At 35.9% G+C, this 13,836-nt stretch overlaps 1 protein-coding gene across 6 annotated transcripts in view; it reads left to right on the top strand.

The window, feature by feature from the left end:
• PARP4 (poly(ADP-ribose) polymerase family member 4) overlaps nt 1-13,836 on the top strand; it is a 71,671-nt gene that overhangs the window by 5,072 nt on the left and 52,763 nt on the right. For all 6 annotated transcript variants that reach the window (XM_072405249.1, XM_072405223.1, XM_072405241.1 and 3 more), the window contains exons 4-14: nt 350-413; nt 1,389-1,479; nt 2,163-2,261; nt 3,083-3,232; nt 4,156-4,290; nt 6,672-6,836; nt 8,927-9,084; nt 10,047-10,184; nt 11,340-11,438; nt 12,389-12,572; nt 13,139-13,292. In XM_072405249.1, coding sequence (XP_072261350.1) covers nt 350-413; nt 1,389-1,479; nt 2,163-2,261; nt 3,083-3,232; nt 4,156-4,290; nt 6,672-6,836; nt 8,927-9,084; nt 10,047-10,184; nt 11,340-11,438; nt 12,389-12,572; nt 13,139-13,292 — 1,437 coding nt within the window. The remainder of the gene's footprint in view (nt 1-349; nt 414-1,388; nt 1,480-2,162; nt 2,262-3,082; nt 3,233-4,155; nt 4,291-6,671; nt 6,837-8,926; nt 9,085-10,046; nt 10,185-11,339; nt 11,439-12,388; nt 12,573-13,138; nt 13,293-13,836) is intronic.

Here is a 13,836-nt window from a genome sequence, read left to right as displayed (position 1 = left end):
GTGATGATTTAAGGATCAATTGCTGCATAGTACCTACAGATACAGAGGTTAATGGGGGGCTTTTTTTATCAAGCTACTGCATTTTTACAATATGCAATTATTTGCATAGCTTGGCTTGAGATTCATAAAATAACAAAGTAACAATTGTATTGGTAACTGGTTGCCTATTTGTGTGTTGTGATTCTTCAGGGAAAATGACCCATCTATATTCAGTTAAACAGACTTGATAACACTTGTGATGTACAGACAATAGGTGCCTATACATGGTTTAATAAATACAACCTAAATTGTGCGTTCTTCAAACAAAAATGTGTAAACCTCAAACCTTATATATGTGTTTTTTTGACAGATGATAAGAGAAGTCGGTTTCTTGCAAAATTTATGCAACACACTAAAACTGACATTGCTGAAAGGTAATTGTGACTTATTGTACATCTACTGGGTGTCTTCTAATGTATACATCATAGTCTAAAATAGGGAGCACATCTAAATTTAAACCAGCGCAAGACAACCAGACTCCATAGTAAGAAAATGCTTATTTCTGTGATGTGTGCTATAGTTTATCCATGCAGTGAATGGTATAATGTGGGAATATCAACTGGGTGTATTGAGGTGATAAATGTTTATGTTCAATTCTCTGGATACTTCAGTATCCCTTTTTTCCTCTAAAAATTAAATTTTTCCCGATGATAATGGGGTTACACTTGGATTTCCTGACCATGTATAATAATGTAAATGGTTGATAGTTCCTGTGTTGGTTTTGGATCAATGTACATCAAGTCTGTATAACTCTTAAAATATTCTAGAAGTCATAGCTCTAGTTTTATTAATTTACAGGTGACATTCCCATTTATGCCTGTAAGCCAGTAACAATAAATATTGGGTGATGTTTGCTCATACCTTTTCATCAGCTTAGGTGATTAGAGAATGAAAGATGTCCAACCTATGATATCAGACAATGGATATATTTTAAATGCAGGGCCTGATTTATTAAAGTTCTCCAAGGCTGGAGAGGATACACTCCAGTGAAGCTGGGTGATCCAGCAAACCTGAAATGGATTTCCTAAAAGTAATTTGCTAGCTAATGTTTTGAATCCTGGACCAGATCCATTCCAGGTTTGCTAGATCACCCAGCTTCACTGATGAAAGTGATAAATCAGACCCATTGTTGCAGTATTCTATTTCCAGGCTTGTATTGTGCTCCTGACCAGCTTTAACTGCGTTACATGTCCAACACCTCCATTCACCACAGAGGAGAGCGGGCTTCTGGTCTGCATGTGCTGACATACATAGAATAAGAGACAAGCTGTGTTTATTTGGAAGCAGAAATTTGCTCTCTTTAACCTTTAGTACAGAAATCAATAAGCTACCTTTTTTCCTCATTTCAGGGAATTCACAAATGATGAGTTTGAAGAGGAAGAAGATGAAAATAATCTTTCAAATGACATAGAAGTGGCAAAATACAGCTTTTTTCAAAAAGTATGTGCTCCATTTGAAACTCTTACTATTTCAGAATTGTGCTGCAGTAATATTTTAATATGTTAATATTGTCCATCGGAGCCAAATCAAATCATTAAATTTTATTGGAATTTAGCATACTAAAATGATTAGGTGATTTTGTTTTTTGAATATCAGCTGCCTCTGCAGTTTCTAGATGTCGGGCACATTTAAAATATGCTATGGTAAAGAAGAATTGTGTTGCTGATCACTACTTCACTTAGCGTACAAATAAGCTCTTCATTCATGTAATTAACACTGCTCATTTGTATAACTGAAAGGTGTTAAGATTTTTTCACATTACATATTTTAAAGGTTTTATTACAAAGACTTTGCTAGACTAGACCATTCTCTATTTCAAACATTTTCTTGTTGACCAAGGGGTAGGAAATGGGGTAAAGAATTTACATGGATACCATTGTATGCATTTGTAAAACCTAAAACTTGACCCTATATAATGAATAAAGCAATATTTTCACATTTCACATGTAAGATCAGGCAAGGCACCTCCCTGAACCTGACAGGTGGCCATAAGGAAATAGCCAAAAGCTAGGCACTTTGAAATAGAAGGCCCAGTGTAATTTTGTGTATTTTGTAGCATGACTTCTACGTACAATATAAATATATTATATGAAATAAATATGCATTTTGTGTCTCAATTTCAGGGTGAAGAGGTGGCCATTGTGGAAATACTTTGCTTTAGTGAAAAGTGTGCCTTTCCATTTAAAATAAATACAGCTTGTGGCATACCAGGAACATCTCAGGTATAGTATTGATAACAAAATGCGCTAAGAGATCCCTGTAAGAAATGTACCGATGCCTTCTTTTGATTATTATGGCTTTGTCCATGGCCATGAATGTTTAAATGTTAATACCTGTAATAGATGCAAACTCCTGAGGTCGTCAGTGCAAAACGGCTTCAATCTCCTTTTCCTCCTCTTGTTTGTGCAGTCTTGCTAGGGCTATACCTATTACAAGAATCCTACCTGGCTTGTTCTCACCTCTACTAATTGGTCTCACACTTTCTTTTTAACATTCTTTATTTAAGTATGAAAAGGATACAAATCCAGAAAAACAAATTAACATCACAAATAAGTGCAAATCAATTTAAGGCACAAAATGTAGCTTAGAGAGGGGAGACAATTAAGCAAAAAAAAAAATGGTAAGGAGGAGGATACTATGTCATCAAAAGAACACAGCAAACAGATCTTTTGTAAAAGATATTTATCAAAAACAAGTATATGAGCGCTTAAAACACCAGTCCTCTACCTGAAAGGAGAACATGAACCATCTAAGTTTAAGCTAAGTTTATATCTAAACTGTTAATCTATTGTTTCCTTGCAAATCAAGTCTCAAAGAAATAAGTGTGTGTGGTTGTACTCTGGATATTAGGTTCTTCATATACATATAGACTCAAACTTTCAATCCTGCAATGTCTTGCTAAATTCTACCTTCTTTTTCCAGTGAAATTATTACAAAACATTTTAATAAATAGTTTTAAACATGCATTAATACGGATATTGACAATATAGTCTTATTGTATATTCTAATTTTTTAATTCTAATTATTTTTTCTTTCAATACAGAAAGAATTTACTTTTAACCTAGTTGATACTAGTGAGAAGGCTTGTAATAAATATGAACAAAGAATTAAAGATCTGAAAAATAAAGGATTCACTCAGATTAACAAAATCGGCCCTGAAGCTGAGTTCTTGGCTTCCCATGCTCTACAAAAGGTAATGACTTTGTGTGTCTTTTTCTTACAAGTCACATACTTACCGTAACAGCAAAAAACTTAACCTTTTTATTAACAAAGTACCTCCAAATAAATGGACTACCAGCACAGCTTAATGTTCAAAAAGAGAACATGGTCCATCACTTAAACACAACGCACTACATTGTGTTTTGGGGTGGCATTTAAAATAAATGCAGCAATGCAGAGGTTTAAATGCCCTCTCAAACGTCTAATTCTGGTGGACAGAAGAGGTATTCTAAAGCAAATGGTACTCCCAATACAGTTGTATGCTACATATAAAAATACATTTATGTGTCCAGTGTATAATACATTCTATATCTTTAAATATGTGTCCTGGTAAAAAGTTATTTTATATGTGTTTTGTGACAGATTGTATTTGTCTGTATGGTGTAAATAAAACATGATACAAGGTAGGTTTTAAAGGAAAATGTTTTAAAGGAAAATGAAAAAGGAAAAGAAGTTAGTCTACATAAACCATGTAAATTTATTAATCTGCCCTACGGGTACTAGCACACACTGGTAGTAAGCAGACATCCTGCTATCCCCAAAACTTACCCGCAACCATTCCTTCCCTATAATTAATCATAGTCTTTGACAATCATTAATCTTTGACAAGCAGCATCACTGATTTATGGTAGGAAATTGTGAGCTGATATTTGTATATCTGAACTGGCCCAAAGGGTTCTTCAGCATTTAATCAAACTTCCATTCCGACTCCTATAGGTGCTATCAGTTCATTGAGGGGAGCCTAACCAATTTGTGTACACTATAGCATTAGTTAAAAAATAGCTACTAGTTTCTGGTAAAGAACATGCTTTCAGGTTGTCCACAATAGATTTTGACAAAATAGAGTTGTATATGAATGTGCTTAATAGTAAATATTTTTTGTCCTCCTAACAAAAGGTTCTGCTGGGAGAAGCCTTAAATGTCACACAGCTGTCCCCGGAAGTCAGTGGCTTTTTGGGATCCCTCTGGGCAGCTCTAGGACATCTTTCAATTGTACTGTCGTGTCCAGTGAAAAATATCAGCCTTAATGATGTAAGTGGACAAATATAACTGTTGGTACTAAAAAGAACATTGGGTATGCTAATATAGAATTTATTAATATAATTTATTATGTAGCATTGATACATTTAGTTGATAATATATGTGTCATTTAAAAGACTAGACCATTAATATATTCTGGTAGACTTCAGTTCGGGTAGACTGTAATCCTTGTTCTTTTGTCCGCCTCCTATTTCTGGGGTTGTCACTAGAGGTAGTACTATTGCACACAGCCTAAGAGAGAAATTAGATTTTAGTACTATTGCACACAGCCTAAGAGAGAAATTAGATTTTTGTGTTCTGAATATAGTGCCGGCTAAATGCACTTGACTGAATTGCCATACTCCTTATCTTATGATGGTCAGTCATGCCTACGCTGACCTTTCTTTTAGACATTCTGTTAGGACCCCAACATGAATAAGAAGACAATAAAGCCAGAAGACCCCATAACGCAGGTTGCTCGGTCTGATAGGCTCATCCTCACCTAACAACTCACAACCACCCTCAGCTGCATAGGACTCTCACACACATTCACTATTCTTAGAGACTACTACTAATTTCGATGCAGCCCTCCCAGCTTTAAATTGTAAACTATGTAGACTTTGGAAAGGATGTAGTCGTTGGAAAGGATCTTTCATGATCCTTTGCAACGAAAAACGACTGAACCAGTGCTGTACATACAGCGCCATTCTGCTGTATGGAGAGGGGAGGGGAGAATCACTGTGCTGCACTCTCTCCTCTTCACTTGCATTACGATCGTTCGTCGTCCACGGATTCTCCAGGACGGTCATTCGGATGATGGGCAAGATTCTCAATTGAAATCAGCCCTGAGCCGATTATCTGACGAGAAGTGGTGCTTTCTCGTCCTTTCTTTAACATAGAAGAATCTACAATCTATCAACTTCTACAAGCAATGTATATATATCCTAAAACTAAAGAGGTTAAAATAAAGTTTTTTTTCAGGGTTGTATAATGTTCCTGCGGAACTTAACTCCATATTTCCTCATGAGTCCCGCTTATTTGTAGTGAGTCTGTCTTCCCTACAATTTTCATGAAACACATAGGGGGATACAGTTCCTTGTCCTATTGCCCTTTTGTGTTTACAGGTATGTTATTGTTACTGTTTGATACTAAAGTTAGGCATGCTGGTAGTAGAAGGGCTTATCTTGGGCTGGTCTTCAGGCTTTTTGCTGCCATTGTCCAATCCTGAGTGTGGTAATATTACTTGAAGAAACAGAATTGCGGTTTACCTTAATGAACTCTAAATACAGGATTTATATCAATATGAATACAAAAATCTACTACAGTGGATACTACAACCTGTTTTAGCATTGCATCGCATAAAATCATTTCATATGCATTCTTGAAGGACTAGAGCAGAACAGAGGAAGTCTTGGCTAATACATTTATTCCTGATACTGAACCATATGCATTAATTTTAAAAAAAGAGAGCTTTGGCACCAGGATAATGGTGATAGGTAACTCATCTCTGTAGTTGTCAGGTTTGGAGAGATTGAGCACATCTGGCTCCAGGCAAGTGTAAGATACCTGTTTAAAAAAAAAAAGGCAACTAACTCACTGAAATATATAGGAACACCAATAAAAAAGTAAAATGTATCCTTTATTAATACCTTAATTTTTTTAAATAAAGTACACCTTTTCAAATGCATCAGTTGCCCTTAATTAGGGTAAGATATAGGGTAATTTTTAAGATTGGAAAAACTCATTTCAAGTTCTCCTTGGCCAGCAAGAGGGTGATGTTGTTAAAATCTGGAGGGGCGCCCGGGGTCAGAACTGCCTGCATGCGGAGGAGAGAGGTACTGGCTCTTTAGCGAGGTAAGTGGGGCAGGGACATTAGATTTTGAGTCCTTATGAGAGACAGTTAGTGACTTGACTATGGACCTTGTAAAGCGCTACGTAATGTCAGTGCTTTGGAAATACAAGGAAATAAAAATTGTGCTTTGAATCTGTTCCTCACCCCTTATAAGAACTTACACTGTCTTTAATGTGCATGTAAGAATTCACAATCAAATATTGTCTACGACAGAATTTAAATGTTTGTTCTTGGTTTTGATACACAATAGTTGGACATAAACAGAAATTGGGGGATAGACAAAGATGTATATGATCTTGTATGCTTGTCTGCGTGCCCTGGAAACGCCATCATATTTGCACATAGTTCAGAATGTTCACAGGTTTTGTTTTCCAGAGTGCTGTGCAGAAGAATTCTTGACAAAACCAAGTAATGATCACATAACACACATTTTTAGGCTTACCAATTTATTATCCTCTTTGCTTTTATCATAAAAATACTTTGTAAATGTTCTTTGGTTTACTTTGACTGAAAATGAAAATCCTTTTCTTCCTATCATCAGGTGAGTAAAGCTGAAGGAATTTTACAAAATGTACGCAATGCCTTGAACAAAGGTGAAGACATTAAGGAATTGATGCTGGAGTTCTACCAATGTATTCCCCACAGGAAAAGACAGCTGGAAAATGTTGACAAGAAGTTTCTGACAGTAAAACAGGACTTGTGCCAGGTAAAAATGGGGCTATTTATTACTATTTTTTGCAGTTAAAAAAACTTTTTGATTCAAGTCTTTTTTCATCTGCCTGTATGACTGTCAGCCAGTGGCTACTGGGCTCTCCCGCTACTCAAGGAGCCCATGACAGGTGTTTTTTTTTTCAAAATGGCTGTCAGGGGCCTCAAAAGAGGGATTGGGTATACCTTCATTCCTTATGGCGAAGGTGTATACTGTATCTATTACTTATATAATAAATAGGTAAATTAAACCTCCACACATAAAGGCACATACCCGCATAAATACATGCAATTAATATGAGTAGGAAATCAACTATATGTCATACATTTTGGGTATCACCTTATATGTTTGAGAGAAAGCAATAATTTTAGAGACTTCCTTGTTACCTTTAAATTGATGACTTATAAAGGCTTTTAACGTGTTGCCTTTGGACAGTTTTGGGTACTCCTCCTCATTACTATTTGACAGTTGTGCACAATTTTAAGACTACATTTTTGATTTTATGATATATTTATTTACTCATTGCAATCTCATCTTTAACATTTTTGGCTATTGTATTGTGTTTGTCTGCACTAGAATATTGTGTGACATAAAAAGCTAACATGGTCTCTGCTCACTAGCTCTTCCCCTGTATAAAACCGTTTTAATACCAAAAAGGTTAAACATTAAGGGTTAATTATCAACAATTTAAATAGTAGTGATTGTATATGACATATAATATAATGTTTGACATTCCTTGAGAGGAAACCCGGACCTAAATTTAGTATATACAATGATAATTGCACTCTTTTCCCAAAGTGGGGGCTGGAGGTTCCTCTATTCTAAGTAGTACCTGAAACAATTATTGATCAAAACATCTTTATAATATTACAAAATTGTTTGTTAACCTAAGAATAAAAGGATACATTTTACACATAGGGCCTGATTCATAAGTTCTCCCAGACTGGAGACTAGCATAGGAGAGCCTGGTTGATCCAGCATACCTGGAATAAGTTTCTTGATAATCATTTGCTATTAAATATGTTTCGCGATTTTGTACATTGTACACTTAAAAATAATTGTTTGGGGTAATATAAGAAAAAAAAACATCTGCCTTTGGACAAAGAGTGTGATTATCCTTGTTTACATTTAATAGTCAAACATTTGCTACTGCCACCAAAATCACATGCAGATATAAAGCAAACCAATTGAACAAGAAGAAATCAAACATTGATCTTAATAAAATCAAACAAAAACAATCCTAAAGTAGCAGCCCTTTTCTCCAGCATTGATGCATGATATGCACATTGTTTCCCATAGTAGACAGATTAGTAGAAAAATGATCAGCACATCCTGAAGATAAAAATACATTGCATTGCCACTGTATGATCACGATGCTTCATTTGAGCACACATTTAGACCAGACCGGTTTCAAATCTCTTAAGGATTATATCTGTATTCCATATCTGTGATATGTGTGCATCTTCTTGCTCGTGAGAGGAGTACTATGATATGAGGGGGGGTCAAGAACATACATGACAATCCAGTGATCCAGAAGAATTTGAAGGCCATGCCTTCTTGTTTGTGTGCAGGTACAGGTGGCCATATACATGATGGAGTCTGTAACAGAGGAAAAAGTGCCAGGAGGAGGCAAACCCAGTCACATGACTTGTCAAATCCTCCTAATTGCAAGTGTTACCTTGTGAGGGACACTGCAAGTCCAAGGTATAGAGGTTTTATAAATGAGTTCTGCAATACAGTAGGGTACTGCACTGATTAATATCTGTATCTCATCTTTACTTTGAATAGCTCCATTAGTTAGTGTTAGTGAAAAAAGGATGTAATTTGAGTTTTTGATCTAAAATGATATTTTCCTGAACTCCAGGATATCTCCGCTCATGATCATGCCACCAGCAAGCTCTCTTTAATGACTTTCACCCCATAATGGGCTTGTTCATGGAGTTAAATGCAAGTACTAGATGGAAAATGTTAGTTATTTAGACAAATATGAACTTTTGTGCTGCATCTATCATGACTGCTTTATATTCACAGTTCACTACTGGAATATCATTGTTTCCATTTTTCTTTTTCTTGAAATTTCCTGCCAGCTTATCAGAGACATTGTTAACATTAGTGAGACAAACTCTTTAGACTCATCCAACCTTGTTGGAATGTACCGGGCACTCAAGTGCAGAATAGAATATGTTGATCCCAACACAGAGGAATTTCACCGGGTCAAACGGGAGGTTCTGGAACATAATCACAGGTAAGTGACAATCGGGGTCTGCATGTGTCCATTGAATTATTTATTGCTATACCTAGATCCTGTGCAAAAAACTGGAAAAAATGTTCACCATAGTAACCATTTATATATTTTTTTATGTGTACATATTCTGTATTCAATAATAACATCTGAACTATGATTGGTTAACTTATAAAGCTGCAGTATGACCTGAATGCAGCGCCACCGTTATAAAGTACTATATATAACTACTAATTTATAAAGTGCATGTGCTTTTTTAAATGTGCGTTTTACGTGCTTTTGTTTCTGAAAAGGATTTAAAACCAAGCAGTTATATGTGGCTGGAATTAGGTTTTATGTTTCAATGTCAGCATGGTTGGTAAAGTACTCTATACTTATGGTAAGTCTAACAATATTATCATCATAGTTCTGTTGGTAAAGAATTTTGTTGCAAGTTGCCAGTCATAGTATTATTATTATTTGCGGCTGGACAGGCAATTTTTAAAGGTAACAAGTGAACCAGGCCTAAGATAGCAGCACAATAGTTCTTCTGATCAATAGTAACCTTCACCAAATTAAGCAGTCAACCTAAACAAGTTATTAAAGCTAAATTGTAAGCAAACTGTTACATGAAACAAATACAGATATATACATATATATATATATATATATATATATATATATATATATATATATATATATTCTTTTTTTGCATCTCACTCACCCTCCTTAGCCCTGTCTGGCAGGCAGAAGACCTCACAGCAAAACTATCCGATACTTTGTAAAGTTATTCTGCAAAGGTATCCCAACCCATATTACTGATCCTACTAGCACTCATTTAAGTCTCTATCCTCCTCCACAGCTGGCAAAAAACATCTAGAAGCTCCTGGTATGGCTTCATATTGGAGTTATTACAGAATAATTATCCTAAGTTAGTGATAGCATGTATTAATTCAAAATTAAAGTATCATATTTCTTATTTACAGCAATGAAGAGTTTAACATTTTACGTGTGTTTCGAGTCGGAAGATTGACAGAAGCAACTAATTTTAGGAATGACTTGGGCAATGTCAAGTCCTTGCTCCATGCTTCATCACTACGCAACATTGTTGGGATTCTCTCCCGGTAAGATGGAATTAGTGTTCTGGCCAAGTGAAGGAAAGTACAATATTTAAAGGACAACTGTATCTTTGATAAAACTTTTGCTAATTCAATCCTATATGTTAAACTACAATACATTACCCCTCTCCAGCTACTTAGTTACCTGTTGTTTACAGTCTTCAAGGAAATCTTGGTAAAGCCATTCAAGTCTTGAAGTTAATAGGGAAAGAGTACAATGCCAGCACTTAAAAGACGTTAGTGGGACAAGCTATAAACAGCAGAGTAGGCGCTGTACACATGCCAGTTTCTCGTTCGATTTCAGCCCTGAGACGATTTATTTGGATTGTGAAAGATCCTATCCAACGACAATTATTGCACATTTGTACATAGACTAATGCAACACAGACAGCAATACAAATGATTTGTTTAGAAGAGAGTAAGATAACTTTCATAGGATAGAAAGTAAGGAGCCCAGGATATCTGTACAGAAACAGACAAGGGCTATAATCCTTTCATACCCTTGCTAGTTTTATTGATTGAGTTAATTCAGTCTGAGCTAAGAGAGCTAGGAGTCAAGTTATGGTATCCTCTATCTGCTATTAGATATGCAAGCTCCAATTTTGTTCACACTGTACACTTACAATTTTTATATACAGTATTCCTGTAATTTAAAATAGAAATGTGAAATATGTTCCACTCTTAAAGATGGGCCAACCCTGCTGCATTAATTTGATTTTTTATGACCATATCTATCATTCATGCATGAAGAATATATGCACTTTAAGGCCCATTCATACCTGCAGTGTGATACCACACAGATGGCAGAGCCCTACTACACATCAGACTGCTGCTGTGTGCCAAGAACAGCAAACCAAACCGACGGTGCAATTTTTTAAACAACAACTACGCCACAGTCTATCACAAGCCATGTGCAACTTGAAAGGGAGTGGATGATATTGTGATTGCTGTGGCTCCTCACAGGTCTGAAATTGCTTATAGTCTGTTATGTTGATTCTGTGCCCAATGACTGACAGGTATTATTTCTCAGCACTCACAGAACTGTTTTCAGATTTATTTTACTTCTACAACCTTTACTTTTTTGGGGGGGCTAGAATGTTACCATTTATTACCGTGTGTAGTCTGTTTATTAGGTTCATTCATCTTGTGTTTACTCTCCAGTGGATTGCTGTTGCCCAAAATAATTGTTGAAGAATTTGGGCTGGACAGGACTGACATTGGAAATCTTGGAAGTGGTATTTATTTCAGTGACTCTATAAGGTGCGAAAATTTACTTTTTAATTCTAATTGTAATAATTCAGTAAATCTTCTACCTATGGTTTTTCCATCTTACTATATTTTTAACTGACAAGAATGGCCCCTATGCTTGATTTTTCTTTTACCTTAAAGCAAACCTAAACCTAAATACCATTTTTTCTGCATTTGGGTTTTAACAGTCTTATTAGAAAGGGATTGAGAAACAAAAGTGCTAAAACCCTTACTTATCCTAAAGAAAATGATGTGGTATTGTACCTATAGTACTTCTCACAAAACTCAAAGTCTAGGTATTTAGTCATGCTATATGAAATACGTCTTGAAGGAATCCCTATGTTAGTTAAACAGATATAATATCAAAGCAACAAACTCACAACAAGTATGTGGAACATAAGAGACATAAATTTCAATGATAGCTCATCTTTCTGTATCTTCACCTATTTGCTACTTCTATACAGTGGTGGGAGAAAATCCTTGTGCAAACACTGTATAACAAGCCAGAGGCACACTGGTATGGTGAAGTAAATAGATCATGTCTAACTATTGATTGGTGAAGTCAAAACTATTTAGAGATGGCCTTGTAACCTTTTCCAGCTTTATGGGCATCAACTCTTCTTCAGATACCTCTCTTGTTTGAGCTAGGATACGCATCCATAAATCTGTTGTATGTGTGATGAACAAAACAGGATCTCTTAGTCACACCCAATTGTCAACCCTTTAGACAGCAGACTCTGATTTCACCTTCAAATTATATAACGATCTTAAAGATTCACAAACTTTAAAACGCTACCATACACACTTGTTCTGGGTTAGTGAAATAAAATGTATTGAAGGCAGAAAGTCTGCATGAATGCAAAAGGAACTCCAAAACCCAATCCCTTCTGTAACCAACAAATAGTGATTTCTTATTTTTAAGTATGCATCAGATTTTTAGTTTTCTGTGTTTTTTTATGCAGCACAAGTGTAAAATATACAGAAGCCTTGGGATCAAGCAGTGAAAGGATTTTACTGGTTTGCGATGTGGCTTTAGGCAAAACAAAAGATGTTGGTATGAGAGATTACAGTATCATTAAACCACCTGAAGGCTTCCACAGTTTACACGGTGTTCGAAATGATGTATGGAAAAATTCTCATTTTGTTGTAAGTGTGTGTAATCATCACATTGCTGTTTATGCTAACAGAGAGGCATTCTTGATAGATAGATGTGGTCTCTAAACGTTTTGTTAATGGGCAGCTTCTTTGAAGTTATAACTTAATTTATTCACCATTCCCTTATTGCAGCCAACCTGGTAACATACTTAACTTCTTCCCAGGTCCAAAAATGTTCAGGTGTACAGCCTGGTGCCACAAAACCCATAGAGGCCCCCTCTCGCAATGCACATTAACTTCGAGGCTCTGTCTCATAACATTTAAATTCATGGCGACCTCCAGTGGCTTGCAGAATATGGATTTCTTATTGGAATAAAAATGGTTGTCTCATGAATTCTCAGTATGAAAAAGAGCACATTAGAGGATTTTTTGTGTGAGCCAAAATTTTTGTCACCCTCCTCCATTTGCCATATAGAGAAGTGATTCATCCCCCGAATCACTTCTCTATATGGTCAAGCTGGCCCGAAACTTGACTTTAAACAGTTTAACTTTTAATTAACTTTAATTCTTGTTAAGAATCTAGAAAGAAACACATTATATGTGTTTACATTTTTCAGGATGATGAATATGTGGTGTACGATGTAAATCAGGTGAAGATGAGATATGTTGTTCAGTTTTGCACTAGCAAAGACACTCCTAATCTAAGGAGTGGTCCCACAGTGACTCTAACAGAGGAGAATGAGCAGATGACAATTTGTGAGCCCTTAGAAGGTAAGAAATTTAAAAAATACTAATGTACACTCAGGAATCGGTCATAAACTGTATTTAATTTCTCTAAGTACCTAACTACTGTAGTTTGAAGAAGACCTTCCGCCCCTGCTATGAGACCTAAATATTATTTTTATCAAAATTCTTCTACTGCTCTGAGCCTTGCATTTTTGCTTTGGCTGGGAAAACCCCTAAATCCCTCTTGTCTCTGTTCCAAGGCCTGCTTAATTTTTGGTTAGTAAGGTCCTCTCCCATTTGTCTATTTTTTTCACAGGAAGACCCATCTAAGAGCCCTTACATTCTAGGTTTGATAACCTTCCCATAGCATTTGCTGGCTACTGTAGTGACTCTCCTGAGACCATAACAAAAAAACAGAATTTATTCCCTTTTGACGTCAGTAGTGTTTAGAGGTTCAACCCAAAACAACTCAAACTTCAGGACATCTTCAGCTGAACAGCTCCCAAACCGAAGAGACATGTTGGAGGAACCCCAATGATATTAGATGGCATTAGTCACCAATCTTTTCTCAACTTTCTATGCAATTTTA

The sequence above is a fragment of the Pyxicephalus adspersus genome, chromosome 1, assembly GCF_032062135.1.
Source record: "Pyxicephalus adspersus chromosome 1, UCB_Pads_2.0, whole genome shotgun sequence".
Taxonomy (NCBI): domain Eukaryota; kingdom Metazoa; phylum Chordata; class Amphibia; order Anura; family Pyxicephalidae; genus Pyxicephalus; species Pyxicephalus adspersus.
This window is presented reverse-complemented; position numbering and strand designations above follow the sequence as displayed.